Consider the following 24,772-nt stretch of genomic DNA (forward strand, 5'->3'; position numbering starts at 1 on the left):
TTGGTTCAGATCGGAACTAAGAGCCCATAAGCCAAGAGGCACAGCGCCCACCCCCCCAACCCCACACACACACACAAAAATACAATAAATTCACGCAGGGAACATACCCAGACAAAAAGAGAAAGCCTAGACCAAGGCTGGGCGGCATTAAAATGAAGACCCGGAGAGACAGTGCTAACCTCTGCATTTCTGTCTGTGTAACACGGGACGATGACACCTGCATCACTAAACTACTGAGGGCGTTTCCTACATAATCAGGGCTTACAGACCTGGTCGTCATGCTTCTGTTTTGGAGTTGGTTTTTTGGGTTTTTTTTGGTTTATGTATTTTTGGCATGAACAGAACTCACCTTGTTCTTTTCCATTACACGTAGCAATTCCATTTTCGGCAACACCCTCACCATCTGAACTTGGTCTCTCTGAAGACAGTTTCTGTGGGAATAAAAAGATTAAGTTACCTTACCACGGCCACACTGACCAAGTGATGTATCGTAGATCAGCCATACGGTATCTCAAAAATGAAAGAAAATGTGGGCCACGTTCCAATAACCTGGAGGTGGTTAGGGCTCAGCTAGAACAGACTATCTGGTTGGTTTTGCCACAAAAGCTTTAAAAACATCAAAAGAACAAAGGAAAAGCTCACTGAGCTTACAGTAACACGTGCTCGATCACTTTTTCTGGCAAATAATTTTGAAAAAATATTGGGAGTACATAAACTATTTCCCTCACCAAGCCACATCACCCTAACCTGGCTCCATAATCATCTGAGCCAGCTGCTCACAATGAGTCTCTCATTTGCATGTGGAATTTTATTTTATATTTAAATATTTTATAATACATACAAAATATGTGTACGTATACATACACACACAGACTCTTCTGTTTCTCTAGAGAGCCCTGGCTACAAGAATAGACGGAAAGGAACTGTCCACGGGGCAGGGGTCAACAGGGAGGGCTCAGGACGCTCCTGGGAGACAGGCCACCAACAGAACACCACGGGGCGGGAAGCGGGGCTCGCCGCGGAAATGGGATCTTTGCACAAACGGGCAAACTGTGGCCATCAGGTGACCGCAGTACCAGCACTTCGCTCCCGCATCAGTCCTTCCAGTGAATATTCAGGGTTGATTTCCTTTAGGACTGACTGGTTTGGTCTCCTTGCTGTCCAAGGGACCCTGAAGGGTCATCATCCTTAGGGAAACATCTATTAAAACCTTTTTCTGTATTCTTATTGGATTTTTGGTTCATACTGACTTCTGAGACTTCTTTATCTGTTCTGAATGCAAGTCCTCTCGCAGAGGTCTTTTGCACATGTCTTACCCAGTCTGTGGGTTGACTTCTGGTTTCCTTCGCACTGTATGGGCTGAGAGGAAGAGCTGGGATTGTGGGTGGTGGGGATGTTGTCAGAACACCATCGGGGAAAGACAGCAGGCGTGGCAGGTTGCAACCTGTCTGTGGGGAATAAGCCTCTGGGAAGGGACACTCGGGAAGCACAAGCCGTATTCCAGAAGAACACAGAGCTGCCTGCTGATCGCACGCTGCTGTTACAGCCGGTGGCCTTGAACACCTTAAACCCTGTGACACCTTCACACCCCTTTCCTGCATCTACAGCTGGAGAGGACGAAGACCACGTGGTCAGTGGAGCAGCTGACCCGATCTTCCTACCAGGCAAGCAGAGGCGCAGCAGGGGTGCCTCGTTTTTTTGTTTGTTTTTCAACTAGAAATGCTGAAATTCTCAGAGGTGCTGTTAAAACTTCCAGGAAGGCCTAAATCAGCTGCAAGGTTAATTCCTGGAAAGAAGCAGGCCCCTTACCTTCTCCAGCTCCACCTTGTGCACCGGGGAGCTCGGCGGGGGAGGGCACTCCGGCTCGGCGGGCCCGCTGCAGCCACTGCAGATCTCTCTGACCACCTGTGGCAAGTGCAGAACGGCAGAGATGCTCACACGAGGGCCGAAGGGGAGGCAAGAGGCGCGGTGGGAAAGCCCGAGGCTCAGAGCCATCTGGAGTTAAGCCTCGGAGGCCAGGCATTCGTTTGTTCATTCTCTCACTCATTCATTCTGTCCATGGAGATTCTCCAAGCAAGAATTCTGGAGGGCGCTGCCATTTCCTTCCCTCCCCCTGTGGATGGAACCCAGGTCTCCTGCATTGGCAGGCAGATTCTTTATTGGCTGAGTCACCAGGGAAGCCCCACACATTCACTCACCATTTGCCAAATGTCTAGACCATCCTGAAAACAACAGAGGTTCTGGGATACAGAAGGGAATGATGTACGTGAGAGTCCTGCCCTCATGGGGCTTCCACTCCAGTAAAAGTTAGATATCACGGCAAACTATGAGTATTGCCCAAGAAATGAAGGTGATGGAAGACAGTCGCCAACGCTACAAAGAATAGAAAAGGGTCTTTAACAGGAAGGGGCGGCTGATTCAGATCAAGGGAGGCCTTCCTGGGATGACGTGTGAGATGCAAGCTGAGCTAAAAGGCCAGAGGATGTGGCCATGGGAAGAACCAGTAGAAAAGGCTCTAGGCAGCGGGAACGAGGTACAAAGGGTAGATGTGAAGAGTTTGTGGGAAACCCAGAGTGCTGTGTGGCTAGGTGGGCCAGGAGAGGCCAGCAGGACCCCGGGAGCCATTGCTGAGGCTGGTGCTCACGGCTCTAGAGGGGGTACATCTGGGGTGGGGCGGGGAGGGACAAAGTAGGGCAGAGCTTCGGGGAAGATACACGGTCAGTACACAGGATGGAGCCAAAGGAGGGGAGTGGCTACAAGAGTCCAGCTGCAGTGGACATGGGAGCTGGAAGCCAAGCAGGAAAGCACACTTCCCAGGAGCAGGGAGCAGGAGGGAGGGAGGGAGAAAGCTGAGTGGGACGGCCCAGCAAAGGATGCCTGGAGGAGGAGTGTCTGTGTGAGAGGCAGAGAGACTGGGGGGCGGGCATGGCTGGAGGGGATCCCTGGGGAGGGGCTCTGCAGAGCCAGGAGGGGGCTGGGGTCTGGAGAAGCAGGGAAGATAAGCACTAAGAGTCTGAGAAGGCGCCTGCAGACCCATCTGCGAGGCAAGCACATCAGGAGCCGCCGAGTCGCGGGCTCTCTGACCTCAGGGACCTTACTAGCAAAGGAAGGCGTGTCAACATGACCTGTCTTGTATTTGCAGTTGAATTAAGAGAGCATGTGACCCTGTGTGCAAAATGCCTCAGCCAGCACCTGCGTGTGTGCCAACACAAGGAAGACACGGTGGCTGCGGTCACCGACGCCGCCATCACTGCCAGCACCTGTACTGTTGACGCTGAGAGCTCCAGAAGTGCTCCCAGCTCAAACCCTCAGGTGTGAGGACCACCGTGTGGCACCTACTGCCGACCACAGCCACCCTGCAGCCACCCCCATCCCTTCCGTCCTCCCTGAGTTCCTACAAGGTGCTCTGATCACCAAGGACAGCAAGAAACAAGACAGACAAGCTCCCGGCCTGGTGCAGCTCACACTCCTGTGAATGAGGAGCTAGCAGGCACAGCTTTCAAAATGTCTACTAGTCTTTTTGGAACTAAGATGCAAGCTGAGTTCAACCCAAGTGCCTTCTGAGCAAAAAAAAGAAAAAAGAAAAAAAAAAGCAATGCCAGACTCCCAGCTATCTGTATAGGAACTCTGCAACAGGATCCCAGCGGACACACTCAGATCCCCTCGACTTGCTCTGGGCTTGGGACTGGAGCCAGGAGCTGAGGGGAGGCTGGGACGGTGTCTCCAGCCATCCCGCCGCTCAGCTGCTTTATGAAAAAGCAACGGGGGTGAAATCCACACCGGAGACTAAAACAGGCAAAAAGAGAGAGAAGAAACCCAGAGAGCTCGCTGCCATTGTTTCCCTGCTGAGTCTCATGTATGAAAACCAGCAAAGGTGCACCAAGCAGGTGACTTGCCCCTCCTGAACGTCTCTGGCGGGAAGGTTCCTTCAGTTTGGCTGTTTCATGCTAATTTCGCTGCCGTCTTTGCACTGAGTCTTTAGTCCCCCACTTCCTTGTGCTTATCACGTCTTCAGCTGACAAGGAACAAGCTCTCTTGATCTAAGGATGAGACTTTTTCTTTCCTTTGGAGAAAGACAACCTGTCTTGTCCTTATGGTTGGATTGAGAGAAAATGGGACCCTGGGTGCTCAGCCAGCACCTGCCCGTGTATTCACACACACTGAAGACGTGACTGTGGTCACCAATGCCGACATCACTGCAGCCACGGAAAACTCCTGGGCTCCTGTCCAACAGGAGCTAGGGCTGAATCCCAGCCCACCCCCCAACCCCAGTGGGCTCCAGATGCAGGGCAGAGCCTCCCTGTAAGCCTCACCCCCCACCTAGAATGTGCGCAAAGCGACGGCCAGCACAGCAGCTCAGCGACACAGCTGCCGTGCGCTCTTCCTCCATCCGAGCGGTACAGACGTGAACGCGTGTCCACTTGTACACACACCCTGAGGGTCTTGAGGGACTCAGTTCACACTAAAAGGCTAAACTCCACAAAGCACAACCTGTAGAAATCTATCTCTGGCCAAAGCTTCTATGCAGAACACAACTGTCTTTTTTTCTTTCTCCTTTTTTCTTTCTTTTTTTTCCAAAGGTAGAGGGTCGACACAGCTCCAGTTAGACCTCAGGGGTCTCCCAGGGAGGTGTGCTCCCCTCTTGGCTGAACAGGACTCACCCTTCCAGGGCGGCCTGGTTCCCACATGACCAGGAAGCCTGTTCAGACCCTTCTGCGTGAGACACAGTGCAACTGTGCCTCCACGGGCACGGGCGGCCCCGTGCTGCGCTCAGGGCACGGTCACGGGCATCTTGGGACGCGGTGCAGCTGTCCCTCCACAGGCACGGGCGGCCCCGCGCTGCGCTCAGGGCATGGTCACGGGCATCCTGGGACGCGGTGCAGCTGTGCTTCCACGGGCACGGGCGGGCACGGGCGGCCCCACCCTGTGCTCAGGGCCTGGTCAAAGGCATCCTGAACCCGCTGGTCTGCTTCCTCTATTAAAGCTGGGCTCATTTTCAAAGAAGGGGCTCCGCCTCGCTCAGGCTGGTTTTCCCAATGCCTAGCGTGTAACAGCAACTAAAAAAAGAGTTTGATGAGAGGAAAAATAAGAGAAGGGAATGAAGAGATAAACGACTTGAAATTCTCTATGAGGGGAAAAAAAAAAGGTGTGAATGAAAAACAGAAGGCCAGAGACTAGACCATCGCAGGAGGCAAGCAGAGCCTCGTGACAGTTCTCCCGGTCCTCCACGTGGAGTCCTGAGATCCCCAGGGAGCTGGGAAGTCTTTAAAACAAGAGAGAGAGAGCGTGCGCATCAACTCGAAGCCATGCCTGCATTACCAACACCGCAGCCTCGCTGCCTCCCTACCACTCTCTCCTGGTCCCTGGACCGTCCCCTCCACTCACCCCTGTCCCTGTTACCAGGCCCTGTTTCTCCATCAGATGGAGGTTTGAGGAGCTGATGGGTCTCTGGGCCCCTGCAGCCCGGGGCGGTTACTGAGCAGCCTCTGCTGATGAAGCCAGGATCTGCGCAATCACAACATCGCGCGCAGACCAGCTGCACCTCTTCTGCCTCAGTGCCCCCTTCCTGAACCTACACTGTCCCCGCGGAGAGAGCAGATGGAGGCGGCTCCCGGCACACCTGGGGCTGGTGGGGTTACCCATGGCCTCTCAGCATCGCCAAAGGATTTAACAATAGGAATTATCCATGACTACCCTCCCAGGCACAGAGGAAGACGCTGTGGAAAAGATCCACAGGCAGAAGCCGGTCGTTCTTTCCACAGGTTTCATCAAACGGTCGGATTCTTTCAGGTTACACTTTCATGGAACTTTCTGCTCTGGTTGCTATGTACTGCCAGGCTGCCCCTGCAGAGTTAATTCAGAAGTTCTAAATAAAGGGTTTATTGACCTATTTTTTTAAATAGTTGCAAAGGAGGTTTTTATATTAATATACTTCTTTGGAAAGAGCCACGTCTAGAGAGAAGTTCAATAAGTATTTAAGGGAACTGGATCCAAGTTCAGAATCACAAATCCTTCAAAAAAAGAAAAACAAATTGTTATATGTTCTGTGGTATTTTTTGTTTGCTTTTAACTTGAACCCTCATCTTCAGAAACACAATCTCTGCACATTTTTGTAGGAAACCTGACCACCCCATTTCTGGGAATATTGGCTCTTGTCTTCTGACTGACCTCTACGAGATGGCTCATGTTTGCAACATCTGCAGACACACACACACACACATCTGCACACGCACACACACGCACACCTGCACGTGCACACACGCGCACGCACACACACACAGTTAACTTTGACAAGAGTTGTTGCTAATGGAAGTTGCAGACCGAAAGGAGAGAAACACATTCGGCAGCTGCCCTTGAAGAAGTTTCTGTCAAGTCATGTCCTGGCCAAACACAGGCCCCGGGCTTCTCATACCTGACAGAGGGGTGTGTGTGATGTACTGAAGAGATATTTTACTGCTGCACTGAAGCCATGTTTCAAAATACTGAAGGCCTGGGATGAAAGGTTTAGGACAAGATGGGAGAATAGGAGTTTATATTAATAAGGGAACTTGGCATTTGTTTTATAAAGTAATTCAAGTTAGAGAGTTCTTAGAGCTTTTCACGCAAGGAATCCTAAGAGGTGATGCCAATAAATCATATATTTTAACTGTTTATTATAATTCTAAGGGGGCATTTATATACCTTTTCCATGCCAGCTTTTTGATCATTCTGATCAGTATTACTTCCACTTGACAGATAAATGGGAAAATTGCGTGACCAAAAATACCCTAGTGAGTTAAAGGCACTCTTAGAATTCACTCCAGATTTCCAGGCTTTCCTTTCACTCTTCTGTCACTCTAACAGGCTGTCATCAAGATTAATACGCCTCGTTCCTTGCATGACAGTTCTTTAAGGAAAAAACATCTGCTTCAAGCACGAAGATGTGGCCTTGACAAGGTGACATTAAAAACTAGGATGACAGTGCTGGCTTTTTACACATAAAAACACGATTTCAAAGGTTTTAATCATTTAGAAAAACAGAGAACCGTGCTGGAACCCACATGACAGCTGATTTCAAGGCTCTCTCTAAAGATGCAGCAAGCAAGACACTGTGGCCTGACCTGTGGAGCCGGGACACGGGGCCAGTGAAGGGCTCGCACACAGCATGAACAGTGCGTTTCCCGCCACAGAAACTGGTGTTTCAGTGGTTCTAAGACAACTGACCATACATACGTAAGAAAATGGATCTCGACTCCCACATCTCATCCTGTACCTGAGAACCAAAACGGATGAATCAGAGGCCTACACGGACAGAGCCAGAAAACTTCCGGAAGAAAATACAGGCTCTATCGTGATGACTTGGGATATGCTAAAATTTGGGGGGCAGGATGCAAAATGCACTGACTATACCAGTAAAAACAGGATTTAGCCGGTGGCTCAGTGGTAAAGAATCCACCTGCCAACGCAGGAGACATAAGAGATGCAGGTTCAATTCCTGGGTAGGGAAGGTCCCCTGGAGAGGGAAATGGCAACCCACTCCAGTATTTTTGCCTGGGAAATCCCATGGACAGAGGAGTCTGGCACGTTACTGTTGGACAAAGAGTCGGACATGACTTCGAAAATAAACAACATCAATAGAAGTAAAAGACTTCATATGGTGGATTTCAGATTTCACAAGTTCTATTCATCAAAAAGATACCATTAGGGAAGATTATTAATCTACAGATAAATCAGAGAGTAATTCTTTAAGCAAGAAACACTGAAAGAGGAACATTTCAGGTTTTAACTCCCAGTAAATATAGCCATTTAAATTATATATGTAACAAACAACACAGCCTCAAAAATATTAAGCAAAAACTGAAGGAAATAATAAAGACAAATAGATAAATTCATAATCAAAGTGGTAGATACTCCCACGTCTCTCCCTTGGAGTAACGCACAAAATAAATAGATTAGTAAAGACGTGAAAGGTCTTCACGTGACAAGTCATGACTGTGCTCGAATAGCCATCTATAGACGAGGACACCCAGCAAACGCACAACACACGCCCCTTACAAGTAGACACAGAGCGCATACCGGAAACCGACCACATGCGGAGCAGTAAGCCAAGTCTACAAAACGTCTACTTTGTGAAACCACGTAAAGTTCTGTGACTAGAGTGGAATTAGACTAGAAATTTAAAACAATCGGGTAAATTTTTTTTAAAAAATCACTAAACACTTGGAAACTCAGCAATATATTCCCAAATAAACCATTACTAAAAAGGGGACTCACAACAGAAATTAGAAAATATTTTAAATTAAATGATAAAAAAAGAATCAAAATAGAGGTTTTAGCTAAAACTGTGCTTAGAGGGAAATGCATAGCTTAAAAATATATATATATATATATATATATATATATATGTAAAAGCGTAACAATTAATTATCTAAGTATACTATTCAAGAAACTGGGATAATTGTAGAAAATCAAGCCAAAACAAAGTGAAAGAGGAGAACTTAATAAAATAGAAAGCAATAGTACCACAGAGAAACATCAACAGTGGAGAAATTGGGGGTTTTTCTGAAAGAACTAGTAAAATGGATAAACTGCTGGCAAGACGCAGCACAGGGTCTCCTGAGCTCTGTTGCCACAAAACAGGCACACAGGCCATCACTCTCACTTTGACAAAGCAGTGTGGATGATGTTTTCTAAAAAAACCTGTAGCATTTTTTTAGCTCATTAAAGCACTGAGGATACAAAGAAGCCTCAGTGAGGTAAGCTCTCAAAAGTGAAGAGTCCTTCTTAAGAAGGAAGTGACCCCAGCTGCCTCCCAAGTGGCAGAACAGCAGGAGGAGGGGACCCGCCACAGAGAGGAGGAGGAACCAGAAAATTTCTAGCAGCCACATGACTGAGTGAAGTGAAAGTTGCTCCGTTGTGTCTGACTCTGTGACCTCATGGCCTATACAGTCCATGGGATTCTCCAGGCCAGAGCACTGGAGTGGGTTGCCATGCCTTCCACCAGGGGATCTTCCCAACGCAGGGATCGAGCCCAGGTCTCCTGCACTGCAGGTGGATTCTTTACCAGCTGAGCCACCAGGGAAGGCCAAGTAGCCACATGAAGGCTGGCATAACCGTTTAAAAGTCAAGGAGACGCAGCGGCAGAACGAGTCTATACCCGCCTGCCACTTCTTTCCCTTGCTTCTGTCCTGAGTGTGTAAGAACAGCCAGGAAGGCTAGAGCTAAAGAAGCTGAGCTCAGGGATGACCCCGGAGACACACGGGACTTTGGCCAAGTGCAAGGCATCTGCTTCACGGCAGCAGTGAAGACGATCCCCTCCTCCAGAGGGACCTGGGCTTTCCCAGAGTACAAGGCAGCCAGCCTGCAAAAGCTAGAGACACACCAGGACAGAAAGATTTCTCCCAAGGCATGGGAGGCCAGAGGTACAACTTCAGAACAGAGAGGAGACCCCAGCAAACCAAAGAGCCAGCCTTCATCAAGCCAAAAAGGAAAGCAAGGTGGTCCAGAACACTGCCGTGTGTTTGTAGCACACAGAGAGCTCCAGACTCCCACGACAGCTCAGAACCTGAGGCGCATTGATGGAAAATTCCAGATCCAGCCCTGAAAACATGCGACAACATGCAAAGTGAGTCACAGTGAAGCTGCAGCCCCCCGAGTCCAGATCCGCCTCCACTTCAGGGGAGACCGAGGCAGCCCACCTACGAGCAGCAAACAGGAGAAGGGACACTCCCCTTTCTGGAGTAAACAGTCTGTACTTCTGTCTCTACTGTTCTTTCACAGAAAGCACATGTAGACTCAAGAGAGAAATTCAATACGAGTAGTCCTAGAGATGACTCAAACATTAAAATTACTAGAGACTTCAGGATAACCATGATAGGAAGTCAGAAGAGATCATGGAAAAGATATACAACACGTGTGAAGAGACAGGGCATTTCAGAAGAGAGATAAAAACTATTTCTTTTTAACAAAAGAGAAATGCTAGAAATGAAACATGGGCCGTTACATAATTCATTAGATGGGCTTAAAGGCACACTAGACACAGAGGAGGAAAGGACCAGGAAATTTGAGGAGGGGTAAAGCTAAATATCCACCCCAACTGAAATGCATGGGAGAAAGAAGAGAAGAGAACAGAGTATCCAAAAACCCCTGGGCTACTCCAAGTGATCTAACACATACAAGAAGAGGGGAGAAAAAAATGAGGCAGGAAAATACGTGAAGAGATATGGCCCCAAATGGTGCAACACTGCTGAAAGACCTCCACCCACAGAACAACAACAAAGCTCAAACCCGGAGAAAGATCAAAACCTATAGAGCTACACCCACACACATCATCGTCAACTGATAAAAAGCAAAGATTAAACAAATCTTAAAAGAAGACACAGAAAAAAATGACACGTCACACTCAAAGGTGCAACTGATACAAGCGGTGGCTGACTTCCCACAAAGAGTTAACGTGAAATAAAGACATTTCCCATCAAAGCTGAAAGGAGCTATTTCAGGAAGGTCTGCTCTATTAGGAACAACTGTGTTTTAGTAACGTCTTTAGAGTGAGAGTGATGCCGGAGGCCCTACTTCAAAAAGAAACGAAGGCAAGGGAGATCCTGGGTGAACACAGACTTTTCTTTTTTTCATTTTTTTTAAATGCTACATTTTTCAACTTCTTATTTTACTTTTCATTTCTTTACGTCTCTATCGATGTGAACAGCTGACTCATTGGAAAAGATGCTGATGCTGGGAAAGACTGAAGGCAAAAGGAGAAGAGGGCAGCGGAGGATGAGATGGTTGGATAGCGTCACCGATTCCATGGACACGAACTTGGGCAAAGTCCAGGAGACTGTGGGACAGGGAGGCATGGCGTGCTGCAGTCCCTGGGGTCACAAGGAGTTGGACACGACATAGAGACTGGACAACAACAAATTAATTCCTTACAATATTGCTTCTGTTGCTTGTTTTGGATTTTTAACTGAAAGGCATATGGGATCTTAGCTTCCTGACCAGGGATTGAACCCACACCGACTGCATTGGAAGGTAAAGTCTTAACCACTGGACCACCAGGAAGTCCTGAAAGACCTTCATTAAAGGACAAACCGGATGGTGTTCTCTGAGCTGACGTATACAATAAACCATGCTGTGATTCCCTTGAGAGCTCCGGCAAAACCACAATGCTCTCAGCACATTAAACCATGGTGAGAACTCTTCCCAACTGTGTTCCTCCAAAGCAGGAGAGATCAGGAGATGCTGTAAGAACAGGATGACGCTGCCCAGCTGGGAGTGGGGGAAAAGAGCAAGAAAAGGGTGGATGGAACTGATACCAAATCTATCCCAAAGTCAGCACTAGAACTCTAACAGATTCTCCTCCGAAGAGGTCAGTGGTGTCTACAGTGCAGACAACTCCCTTTGAACATTCTCTTCGGGGACTTCCCTGTAGTCCGGTGGCTAAGACTTCATGCTCCCCACACAGGGGGCCTGGGGTTCCATCCTGGGTCAAGGAACCAGACCCCACACGCCACAGTTCAGAGTTCATATGCCACAACTAAAAAAAGATCTTGCACGCTGCAACCAAGACCCAGAGTAGGCAAGTTTTTAAAACCTTATCTTTGGTGTAAACTGTTTAGGGTTGTTTGGGATGTTTATTGGTTTATTTTGCAAAAGGGGATGTGGCAGAAGATTGGCACGCGGTGTCCCATCTGAGGGTACACAGGAGGATAGTGCTGCCCGGCCTCCCTGCAGGTCTGGACAAAGGAGGGCAGGAGGAAGGGAGGTGGGCGCTTGCCGCTCTGGCCCCCGAAAACATCCTCTGTTATCCTGACTTCCAAACTGACGTCAGCAAGAGCTTGTAAATTGATTAACACCACCACCACCAACAGCAGCTCGCACGTACATACGCGCTCATACAGGCGAGGTGCTCTTCTAAATGCTTTAGGTCTTAAGCTGGTGGCTCAGACAGTAAAGAATCTGCCTGCAATGCAGGAGACCTGGGGGTTCAATCCCTGGGTCGAGAAGATTCCCCTGGAGAAGGGAATGGCAACCCACTCCAGTGTTCTTGCCTGGAGAATTCCGTGGACAGAGGCTATAGGCCATGGGGTCAGACTAACACTTTCATTTTCATATTGCTGTATCCTCACCACAACTCCAAAAGGAAATACTCCTTTCCACCCCTTTCACTTCATAGATGAGAAAACTCTATGTTTTGAGAAGTCAAGTAGCTCATCTGAGACATTCAGCAAGAAGCTTCTGGAGCTGAGATCACAACTCCGGGTCAGGCTCCAGTCTGCCCTCTAGTGACACGCTCTCTACGCAGGACTGGCTCACCCTCTTCTCCCTCCTGCCTTTTCTACATTTATTATGATGAATTTCGGAAGCAATTATAAGACCCAAATAAAACTTTAGTGAAAATGGCTATGGAATGCTATTTACCTTCACAGCCTACCTGACTGAGAGCTTACTTGTGGTCTCAAACCCTGCTTCTTCCGTGAGAACTTCTATCCAAGTGGAAATTACCAGGCTGAGCTAGAGCTGTGACTACCAAACCTGGCTCAGCCTCCGGAATCTGGAGTTTCCTTAAACAGAGATTTCTGAGCACGATATCTACAAAGAGGATATAAACAGACAGCTCACAGAAACAGCAACACAGCCGTAGGCTCTTAAACTCTAAAAGGATGCCCCATGCCATTCATAAGGCGATAAATGCAGATTAAAACTAGATGAGGTGTCAGTCTCCCCTCCCAGGCTGGCAAAAATCCAAAGGCTGGTAACATGCTCTCTCTGCTGGCAAGACAGTGGAGAAAGAGGCACATACATACTGTTGATGGGAAGCTGAACCACTCTTCATGAGGGGTTCATCTATATCTCAAAATTACAAATGCTTGTAACCTTCATACAAATAATTACTCTCTTTGGAAATTTAGCCTACAGACTAGCAGAAGTGTGAGATGCTGTGGACACAGGATAAATAATACAGAACTCCGTCACATCAAAAGATGACAACAATCCAACATCCATAAATAGGAGGCATATTCTGTTTATAAAGCGAAATGCTATGTAGTGTGAGAGAGAAAAAAGGAAGTGTGGTATTCTTTAATTTGGAAAAAAAATCTCGAAATTACTCTATTTAGTGGGGGAAAAGACTAGGTGCAGAATACACCCTTTTTATGAGGGTGGGAGGATGGGAATTGAAATCCGCATGTCTGTTTGCTTGCACATGTACAAAGAAACTCTGAAAGGAACACACAAAATGATTCCTCTCACACACCGCTGGAGGAGGCTCAGTTATACAAAGGAGCCGGGAAAACAATCTGCCAAGCTCCAGTAACGGTGAAGATGAGCACGTGCCAAACTCAGCAGTTCCAATAGAAGGTCCCCATCCTGGAGAAACCAGGACACCCAGACCAGGGCACACGCGTGAGAACACGCACTGAACACGGCCCAAGATAGCGAGCGTGTGCAAACAGCTGAGTGAAGGAAGCTGGCGGCAAGACATGCGCAGGCTGAAGCCATTTACGCAGAAAGTTTAAACATGAAAGATAATACTGTCCTTGTTTATGAGTATATACATGTGTAAGTAAAAAGTCTTTCTAAAGCATGCCTAGATAATAATACTAAAGACCAAACTCTAGATAAAAGTTATCTTGGAAAAGGGAGAGAGAATTAATAGGAGAGGCGTGCTTCAAGTACACCTGTGGCTTTGGGGATCTTAAAAAGGGTAAAAGACATAAACCCCAAAAAAAAAAAAAATTCTTAGAAATCTCTGTTTTAAATTCCAGATGATTCTGAAAAGGCAGCCAATCTAAAGACAATATCTGGATGAAATTAAACTGAAACATCCCAGATCTCTGCTGGTTTTAAAAAATTAAAATTTTGTATCTGATTAAAACCAGTTTTGCCATCTGACTTTCCTTTCTAATCAAGCCTTCTTAGGCTCCTGTATTATAATATGCAATGGGAGTGAAGCGCAAACGTTAAATGGAGTAATTAATGTAAACCCTTCAGAAAAAGGTAATTTACCACATATTTGCTTCTTTTTAAAGAAATATGAGCAAATGCTAAAAAGTTCTTGCTATTCGACATCCACTGACAAAGTCATCACTCTGAAATTGGCTAAGTAGCCCTGAACTGTATTTCACATTTGCTAAAATAGATGTGAGACTGTTTCACTCCACTAGCACCTGACTTCTTGAAAAAGTTTTGTCTTTAGCTGTGTGTTTGTGAGCAGCACGGTCAGCTCAATATTATTTCCCGACGAAGTAGTAAAACCCAGTGAACTCTACATGATTTCACATCAGAGCAGTGTAACTAAGAAGGGAGCTGCGACTCAGCGCGCATTAAATAGTCAACAAACTGTGGGAATGGAGTGAAGAGAGAAGAAAGCTTAGGTTTCAGAGCATCCTTTCTCAGTTCTCCCCTAAGAAACAGGTAAACACAAAGATGCAGAAGGCCAGACACAGGTAACCAGGTGGAGAAAGCAGAATCATAAATAAGGCTTTTCATCTATTTCCTCATTCTTTCCCTCCTTAATGAAGGAATGGTGCTAAGAACCCAGCAGTCAGGAATAAAAAGAGAAAACGGCAAATTGTCAGATGGCCCAGCAGAATGAAGATGAAAATGAAGTCAGGAAAATTCTGAAGCCCACTCCTGGCTCCATCACAGGTTGACTGGTATGCCATGGTGTCTATCTGGGACTCAGTACCTCACCTGTAAAATGAAATGGCTAATAGTTACAACTTTTTTGGGCAGCTTTGTTGACGATGGAAAAGTACTTCGGTAACATCAGGGGTTGACATGTGACATATTAGGTTCTGTGTCTGGAAGGAGAAGCAAACTCAGCAGCCGGAACTCTCGATCACAGGACTCCCATTAAAAAAACAAACGCTCTGCTCCATCCCCAAATTACAGACGTGCGAAAGCCACATCTGTGTGCCCTGCCCCAGCAGAAATGATCACTGTTGTCACTGCAGAGTCTGGCCCTGTGCTTTTCCAGGGGAGGAAAGGGAAGCGGGGCTCTGAGTTTAACGGGAGCTGGCATCTTATTATAAAAGCAGCGTTATAAAACGCCTCCTCAAGCTTTCCCAGCCCATCCCAGCCTTTTTCTTCACAGCAAGTACTATCAGGAAATGACGGACTAGAAGGTGCGGACCAATCCCCCTGATAAGGACCATCAGGAAAGCAAGGTGAAATGCCCACAGCATCCTCCTAAAAGCAGAGAACAGCTATGAGCATAGTGTGGAATTACCCGGCCATGATCCAGAGGCAGACGGAAATATTGAGAGGCAAGCCAGCAGCTAGGACTGCCTTTGCTGCTCCCCAGAGGAGGTCGCTGAGAAGCCAGCTAGTACTCCACACTTTTGTTGTTGTTTAGTTGCTAAGCCATGTCCGACTCTTTTTTTTTTTTAATTAAAATCTTTAATTCTTACGTGCGTTCCCAAACATGAGCCCCCCTCCCACCTCCCTCCCCATAACATCTCTGTGGGTCATCCCCATGCACCAGCCCCAAGCATGCTGTATCCTGCGTCAGACATAGACTGGCGATTCAATTCTTACATGATGGTATACATGTTAGAATGTCCGACTCTTTTGTGACCCCGTGGACTGTCAGGCTCCTCTGTCCTTGGGATTTCTTAGCCAAGAAGACTGGAGTGGGTTGCCATGTCCTTCTCCAGGGGATCTTCCCAATCCAGGGGTCAAACCTGCGTCCCTTGCCTTGGCAGGTGAATTCTTTACCACGGAGTCACCTGGGAAGCCCTACCTTTAAGAGTAGGACCCCAGATTAGGGGAGCTGGAATAGGACTAAAATAAGTATAAGCCTGCCCTTTAGTGGACTGCAGCCTGACTTCATCTGGAGGGCTCTGAAAAATCTCAAGCTCTGAAATCAGATGAAACTGATTTTGGAGACCTAGGGCCCAGCAAAACTTGTGCCACAGGCAAATGACAGTGCTCTCCAAGAAATGACGCCACTGTGCTAAGAATCACGTTATTTTCTAGAGGGATAACTGGATGCCACAGGAAAAAGAATGGGACTAAACCCCAACTTCACACTATAACCAAAGGTGAAATCAAAACGGATCACAGACTAAATGTAAAAGCTAACACCACCAAACTATTAGAGGGAAATAGAGTTCTAAATCTTCCAGGCCTTGGACTAAACAATGGTTTCTTAGCAAAGACACAAAAAGCAGTAAAAATGGATGACAGACCGACACAGATACAACGTGGATGAACCTACAGGCATCAGGCTAAGTGAGAGAAGACAGTCACCAAAGGATACATATTGTGTGAGTGTTTGCAGGAGACGCTAGAACAGGCAAATCTCCAGGGACAGAGAGCGGATGAGCGGCTGGGGCTGGAACCGGGGGAAGTGACTGCTAACACAGTAAGGACAGTGTTTCTCTTTGAGCTGATGCAAACGTGCTGAAATTAGATTATGTTGATAGTTGCACAACTCTATGAATCAACTGAAAACCAATGAATCATACTTTAAAGGGATGAGCTGTAGGATATTTGAATTATACTTCAGTAGAGCTGACACCAAAATGTACTATTTTTTTTCCAAATGTGAATATAATGACCAGCATGATCATCAGATACCCTGACAAGAAGACAAAACGACATACACAAGAAAAGGATCCATAGGTTACAGACCCAGATCCAAACTCAACAGAAACCACAGTCAAAAGAAGCTTGCCTGTATGTGCTTGTCATGGAGAGAAAACCAAACAAAAGTTCCTAAAAGGAAGCAGCTACAAATTCCAGAATTGAAAACTACCAGAGATGAAATAAAGAACCTAGTGAACAAGAGCAAACTTATTAGCAGATTAGATACAGCTGAAGACAGAAACTGTGATCTGGAAAGTAACAGGAAAAAATTAACAAGACTAAAGGGAGAAAATAAGGACAAGAAACGAAAGGAGAAGACAAAAGTAGAAAACAGTGGGAAAGTCTAACATATATTTAAATTATTTGGGAGAGGCAGGGGAATGGGGCAGTAATATTTTAAGGGAAATGGCTGAAAACTTTCCCCAAAACTTAGAAAAGACTTAAAAAAAAACCTTAAATCCACAGATTTAAAAGGCCCAGGGAAACCTGAGCACTGAAAAAAAAAAAACTACATCCAGACACGATGGGCTTCCCTGGTGGCTCAGACAGTAAAGGCTCATCTGCTTGCAAAGCAGGAGACCCAGGTTCAATCCCCTGGAGGAGGAAGTGGCAACCCACTCCTGTATTCTTGGCTGGAGAATTCCATGGACAGAGGAGCCTGGCAGGCTACAGTCCACAGGGTCGCAAGAGTCGGACACAACTGAGCAACTAACCAACCCTTCACTTCAGACATGACCAAGCAAAACGATAAAAATCAAGCCAAAAAAGAAAATTCTAGAAGTAGATCGCAAACAGGAGGCAGAATGCCCTTTTGAAGACAAAATTTAAAATGATTAACCTCAAAGTAATCAGAATATTCAAGACATCAAAGACAGGCTAATCCACTGTTTGCCTGTGCTTCCATAAAAAAAACGCACATTAAACAAAAAAGAAACAGATCTTAGGAAGAGGTTCAGGAAGGAAACTGGCTCAGAAACAAAAGCAACACAAGTTACCTTCAGCCACTGTTCAGCCTGCTCCTTACTCTGGACGGCGAGAACAAGTGGGTCTGTGCCCTGCTGGGTGATTTTCAGCTCATGCTTCTTCTTTTTGCTGTCTTTCGGGATATATGCAATGTTGCAACCTTGGAGCGGCAGTTCCATCTGGGGTTGCTGGTCCTTGGAACTTTTGTAGCACTGTGATGGACAGGAGAGATCAGAGTAAGGGTATAAGGAAGTCCTTCACCACGGATGAAACTACGCACAGAGAAAACAGCGCTGGAGAAGCTCCTGGAGGTCCGGCTGAAGGGCAGAGATGCTCAGAGGCTGGAGTCCCTGCAGATCCGGGGACTCGTACACAGAGCCCCGCTGTACACCCATACCTCACCTCTGTGGGCAGGCAAACACACCTGCTCGTAACTCAGCAGAGTTAACTAGCATGACTCAGCAGGGGGTCAAGTCCTGATGGATCTCATGTTCCAGCTTCCGCTACAGGTGACATGAAATGTATTAGATTTTCTCTAACGTGGGCATACAGCACCTTGGAGACCCCACAACTTATGTCATTTCATGTCTACCTATCTCATCCCTACTCTCTCTCTGAAACACAGATGAATCATTTTATGAAGAGCATACATATCAGCATATAATGGACAGAAACGTCTGCCAAGCTGTGCTTTCCAGTTGAGTGCAGGGTCCACGGAAGGGCACTGAAGGGGTCTGGGCACATCTCAGTGCCCACCAGAGAGCTGCCTGGGCGCAGAGACAAACGGGTTTTGGAAGGACATTCAAAGAAGCTAGTCATGGTGGCACCCGTGGGAAAACACACTGCGGGCATTTAGGGGAAAAGGCTGCTGTTTTGTTTTCCGTTTACAGCTTTCTGCTCTGTGAGACTTAGAGAGTACTTGCTTTTATCACTGTTTTTTCAGTGTCAACAGGAGTAATCTGGGCAGTTGGGTCGTAGGTCATTTTTGAATGAAAAAAAGTTTCATAACAAAACTTGGATTCTGCATTTCATCAAAGACAGTGCTTTTGCATGGCTTTCCATTCATCTCTTCTTAAACATTTACAGCTACTCTAAATGGTATCATCATCCCGGCTTGGAAGATGGGAAACTTGGTAAGTGATGGAAGAAGCAGCTGAGGAGTGAGGGAAGGAAGAGACAGGAAGGGAAGGGGCTGGGGCAGAGGGTGGACTCGGCACCTCTGGCAACTGCTGAAAGTGAAAGTGAAGTCACTGTCTCTTCCAACTCTTTGTGACCCCGTGGACTGTAGCCCACCAGGCTCCTCTGTCCATGGGATTCTCCAGGCAAGGATTCTGGAGAAGGTTTCCATCTCCTTCTCCAGGGGATCTTCCCAACCCAGGGATCAAATCCGGGTCTCCTGCATTGCAGGCAGACGCTTTATCCTCTGAGCCACCAGGGAAGACTGACAACTGCTGACCCTACCCCAACCACAGGCTTCCCACAGTATGCTCTAAAACTTCTTTTACATGAGAAGTGAAAGTTGCTCAGTCGTGTCTGACTCTTTGCAACCCCATGGACTATACATACAGTCCCTGGAATTCCCCAGGCCAGAATACAGGAGTGGGTAGCCTTTCCCTTCTCCAGGGAATCTTCCCAACCCAGAGATCGAACCCAGGTCTCCTGCACTGCAGACAGATTGTTTACCAGCTAAGCCACTAGGGAAGCCCCTTTACACAAGAGCCAACGTTTATTTTTAAAACGTTTATATAACATATGCACATCTTGCAGCCATTATGTCAGATTGTAAATACGGACCATATTAATCTTTTTAATCTTTCTTTCTTTCGTTCTTTACTTTAAAATTCCCCTGTGGCATCATCATTTTTTGGCATAGACCAAATTTGGGAGAAATTCAGGCCACACATGTGGAAAAAAACATGTACTCTCACTGCTTAAAAAGTTTTTTTTTTTTTTACAAAACCATAAATCAAAAAACATAGTATGTCCTAAGAATCTAGTAAAATAAGATTCCCATAATTCACAGATGAGACTGTTTTTTTTAAAAGGGAGGTTCTCTGCTCCACTGAAAAGTGAGATACAGAATCATACACCCTCACGTGTTCTGTTTTAATGATGGGATTTTGAGTGATTTTTGTTCCCCAAGCTTCATTTGAAGGCAAAACAAAATACAAAGACATAGTCTAACATGCTTAATGCCAACAACCAACCGTGATTTCTGAAGCTGGGAAGGAAGGAGGGAGGAGGGACAGAGGATGAGTCTCAAAGGCTCTCGCTTCCCCTCTAGGCTCCCCCGTGGCGCCTGCAGCAGAAGGTGTGCGTCCTCCTGCCCCCGCGCCTCTGCTACTTACTCTTTCTATTCTGCCTCCCTGAGTTACAAAAAGAGGAAAAAGAGTCAGCTTTTAGCTCTCCAAAAGAATTTCCTTTCCTGGGCACTGTCCCCCAGACCTCGCCTGGCCTGCCCGTCCGCCTTCGATGACCTGGCTTTGAGGAATTCACTGACTCACTACAAATGAGAAAATCCATCCTGGGACGTCTGGCAAGCTCCAGCAGCGTGCATTTCCACTGACACGAGCCGCAGACGCTGGCCCGAGGCGGGGATGGTTTTGCCCGCTGAGTGCTTAGGGAGCTGGCAAGAAAAGGGCGTTAAAGGCACGGGAGCCTCAGCCAGGCTTGCTGACGGCCGGTCACGGGCCAGCGCTTCAGCGCTCCAGCGCTCCCTCTGTGTCCACCAGTGTGAATGTTGCCCGCGTGTAGATTAAACCTGGTTAGACGGCCCACTGCGTCTCACCGACTCTACACAAGAGAACCGAGTGGCGAGGCTTTACCAGCAGTTTGGTGTCTTTGATGACGCAGAGTAACTTAGCCCACTGCCCGAAGCGCTTCTTCCGCAGGAGGAAGGCACAGATCTTGGCGTCCTTCACCAGGTCCATGGAGGCTTCCTCCGAAGGCCACTGGTGCCGCGTCTTCTTCCCCTTCCCATCCTCCTCTTCCTCATCGTATGATTCGTAAGAGCTACTCATCGCATCAGAGTCATAATCTGTCAAAGATGAGAAATAAAAGTGAGCAAAAACCTGGTTGCAAAAACCTTATCTTGAGGACGACCTGTGGGCTCCATTATTTTATTTGTAAGGGAGGAGGGGGTTTCTGCATTCAGGGTGTTTGGAAAACATCAACTGGCAAAACTAGGGGGAAAATAACTCAGACTTGGTTAGTAGAAACTCAACAAAGAGTTTTCAAATGAAGTGACTAAGAATTCTGCATTTATAAAAACCACTTCAGCACCTGCAGGCCCCACACTGTTAAATCCTCGCCATATCCTCGCTGGGTGCCATGACCCCCACTCAACAATGGTTTCTGCCAAAGGAAACTCCCACCCACACCTGATGTGAAAGTTCTTTCAGGACTTCCCCAGTGGTCCAGTGATTTAGAATTCACCTTCCAATGCAGGAGACCTGAGTGTGATCCCTGGTTGGCGAACTAGGATCCCACATGCCAAGAGGCCAGCAAGCCCAGGCACCACAGCTGCTGAGCCTGTGTGATCCAGAGCCTTTAGATACTTGGGGGTCCATGCACTGCGACCAAAGACTCAAGGAAACCAAATAAGTAAATTTATTTTTAAAAGTTCTTTCAAGTCTGCAATGCCCTCCTTCCTCCTGGCATCACCACACGCACCAACCCTTCTTAAGGTTCAAGATCCAGACCCAGACCACGCCGCTCAGTCAGGCCACCCTGCGGGTTGCCACGTCCACACCCACCCCTCCTACTCTACAGCACGTCAACACTTACATACCAGAGCCCGGTTCCCTTCCTCGGGGTCTGTGCACACACTGTTCTCACCCAGGCTCCCTGTTTATCCCACTCCATCTCCTACCTTTGCCTGGATATATGCTCGTCATTTAGGATCTAACTCAGAGCACCTACTCCATGAAGCCCTCCCTGGATCACCAGCCCTGACGGCTGTACACTGAACTGGGTGCCCCCCCACATTCAGGTGCTGAAGCTCCAACCCCAATGTCACTGTATCTGGAGACAGGACTTTTAGGAGGTAATTATGGTTAAACGAGGTTATGTGAGTGGGTCCGAACCCACCGAGAAGAGGAAGAAGAGGGAGACCTGAGTTCTCTCTCCCTGCCACGTGAGGACAGGGGAGAAGGCGGCACCCGTACACCAGGAAGACAGCGCTCGCCACACGCTGATCCCGCTGGAGCCCTGATCTTGGACTGCAAGCCTACACAACTCTGAGAACATAGAAAGCATCGTTTTGCCACCCAGTGGGCGACACTGTGTCACAGCAGCCTGAGCTCAGATGCCAGGTGAGACGACCCTCCCCTCGGCCTCCACACCGCTCAGCACGTAACTCGGCCACTGTGTTGTCACTCGTCTGTCCCACATCAAGCTGTCTCCCTTGCAGGAAGGGAGACCCCCTTGCTGGATGTGACTGTCCCAGTGCTTCGCAAAGGGCCTGGCACAGAGCAAGCGATACACGTGTGTAGAAGGGAGAACTGTTGCTTGTTCAGTCGCTTAGTCCAACTCTTTGCAACCCCACGAAATGGAGCACGTCAGACTCCCCTGTCGTTCATTATCTCCCAGAGGCGGCTCAAACTCATGTCCGTTGAGTCGATGTTGCCAGCGTCATCTGGAGAACTGCTAGATCAACTTAAATGCAAAGCCCTCAGAAGGATGGCTGGCATCTTAGAAATGATTAATCAACACGAGTGACTGCCAGTGATCTTGATCGCTTCTGCCCTGCTGGGTCGAAAGGTCCTGGAGGCAGTGTCTGATTCACCTCGGCATTCCCTCAACCCCAGACACATCTGGAATACGTTTGTTTTTCATAATACATGTGAGAAGTGAACACCTCAACGAGGAATGAAGGATAGGTAAGGAGAATCTGTGGCTGAAGCAACTGGATGCACGAGAACTGGCCGACCTTCTACAGAACAGAACTTGCCGGAAACTGGACTGTAACATGCAACCAGGAGACATGTGTGTATGTTAACTTCCTTGCAAAGAATTATTTAATAAGGGAGGCGGGGAATAGAGTGATCGATGGTTTAACTTTTAAATCCTACTAAAGAAGTCAGGGGAGAATTTTACGGAAGAGACTAGGGTGACCAGTCTAGACTAGGGTAACTGACCCTAGAGGTAACTCTGGCAGTGGCAGAGAGAGTGGGCTGAAGCTTGGGTGACAGTTAAGAGGCGGGAAGGATGGTGGGAAGGATGCTGTGCCAAGAGACGTGTGGGGCTGGGGGATCTGAGCGCCTGAAGGTCTAGGTTACAGACCACCGTGGAGAGAAGAGTCCAGCTCCCCTCCCGCGCTGCTTGAGTCAAGGCCTTTCTCCTCCTCCTCTGCACTCCTTCCCCCACAGCAACACACACACGCACGCATGGGCAAGCGCACACTCACTGTCCCCCATACGCCGGCACCTACGTCTACACAACAGCCCCTGTTCACAGGGCAGCCACAGCGGCCGTTCAAATTCACATTCTAACTCAAGTTAAATAGAACTGGTCTCCAGATCCACACTTCGAGTACTCAGACAGGTAGGCAACCAGAGGGCCGTGCACACGGCACACAGGGAAGGCTGGACAAAGCCGTCGGCCTCCACTGCTTATGCAACGGCGCCAGCCAGACAGGAGAGGCTAGGAGAAGGGACACGACTTGCAAAAGCAATGAAAAATATAAAACACTGCGCAAACAGTGGCGAGCCGTGCGCTTTTCAACGGTATTTATGTCACTGTCACCGAAGCCAAGTCAGGGGCGACCCTTGCAGGGAGGAGGCTGTCGAGAGGGAGGAGGGGGCTTCCGGGGCTGACAGCGCTCTCCTCTTGACCCGGTGGTGACATTTCGGTGCTCCATTTTATGGAAAGTCGTTAAGCATAAATTCATATTTTATGCACTGCTTGACAAATGTATTTTATAATAAAAGCTTTTTTTTTTTTAAATTTCAGTGTGGCTGGAACATAGGGCGCAGGGAAGAAAGCATGAACCTGTGGAAGACCGCGAGCTACTCCGCGGCCCCAGGTTCGCTGGCAGATTTCAGTCGGGCAGCGGATCAAGTCCTATTTTATCCCAGAAAGACCTGCTCATAGCCGCTTGGGGGACCATGAACCCCCCAGTGCTTAACTCACTTTCTAGAATATCAAATGCACTAAACACTGAGCGAACAAATGGACAACAGAATGAATGACTGAATCAGCCAGCGATGGGAAAATCTCATTTCATTCCTGCAAGAAATACTCTATGAGCACTTCCTATGTGTCAGGCAGCGCTTCTTTCTAAATAGTTTTATTGACTTATTTTGGGCCATGTTGGGTCTTTGATGCTGTGTGTGCTTTTCTCTAGGTGTGGTGAGCAGGCTTCTTGCTGCGGCGGCTTCTCCTGTTGGGGAGCACGGGCGCTGGCTGCATGGGCTTCAGGAGCTGTAGTTCCCAGGCTCAGCAGCTGTGGAGCACTGGCTTCGGTGCTCCGTGGGATGTGGGATCCTCCTGGATCAGAGATTAAAGCCGCGTCTCCTGCATTGGCAAGCGGACTCTCTGCCACTGTGCCACCAGGGAAGCCCCCAGGCAGCACTTTTCATATTTATATTTGCACGCTGTGCGATAAAGCTGTGAGAAGAGGAGGCTGGCTCCGCAGTCACATGCCCTGCCTCGCTGGGCCTCTCAGCACCCGGAGGTGGGTGCACAGCTGTGTCCTCATCTCAGAGGGAAGGAAGGATAATGTCAGGAGAGCAGGTGACTCATCCAAGACCACATCCTGACGAAGGAAGATGGTTTGGGCTCATTCTGATTCTGAACTGAAAGAGCAGACCATGCCCTGGCCGCCCTTCGCATCAAGGGGAGGATGGGGTGAGGTCCACAGGTTGAGGTCCACTCACTGAAAAGACAGTGAGCCCATGCCCCGCCTTCTGCTGAGAGAGCAGGACCGACAGTCATGCTAGAAGAATGTCAGCCACTTCGCAAACCAAGCGGCTGGGAGGACGAGTCTGAGCACACAGGACAGCATGCCAGTCTCTCGGGCGGCCTCCCAGCAGAGCCGGGCCGCCTCCTGGAGGCTGAAATGGGACCTCCAGGAGTCCACCGCCAGCGCCGGGACTGATGACCTGGTGAGGAGGTAATGAGGACCCTGTGCGAAGTGAAGACAGACACACAGCTGGGCAGGAGGGCAGAGAGTCACCAATGGTGCGTCCACACCTCTGCCACTGAGTCCAGCTCTCCTTCCACACGCGGGGGGACAGCC

At 48.1% G+C, this 24,772-nt stretch overlaps 1 protein-coding gene across 2 annotated transcripts in view; it reads right to left on the bottom strand.

Moving 5' to 3' along the window:
* Positions 1-24,772, bottom strand: part of AFAP1 (actin filament associated protein 1) — a 150,234-nt gene that overhangs the window by 49,634 nt on the left and 75,828 nt on the right. For both annotated transcript variants that reach the window (XM_027971240.2, XM_027971241.2), the window contains exons 5-8: positions 20,358-20,569; positions 17,565-17,744; positions 1,810-1,905; positions 350-431 (exon numbers count right to left, since the gene is read on the bottom strand). In XM_027971240.2, coding sequence (XP_027827041.1) covers positions 350-431; positions 1,810-1,905; positions 17,565-17,744; positions 20,358-20,569 — 570 coding nt within the window. The remainder of the gene's footprint in view (positions 1-349; positions 432-1,809; positions 1,906-17,564; positions 17,745-20,357; positions 20,570-24,772) is intronic.

Source organism: Ovis aries, chromosome 6 (assembly GCF_016772045.2).
Source record: "Ovis aries strain OAR_USU_Benz2616 breed Rambouillet chromosome 6, ARS-UI_Ramb_v3.0, whole genome shotgun sequence".
NCBI classification, from domain to species: Eukaryota; Metazoa; Chordata; class Mammalia; order Artiodactyla; family Bovidae; genus Ovis; species Ovis aries.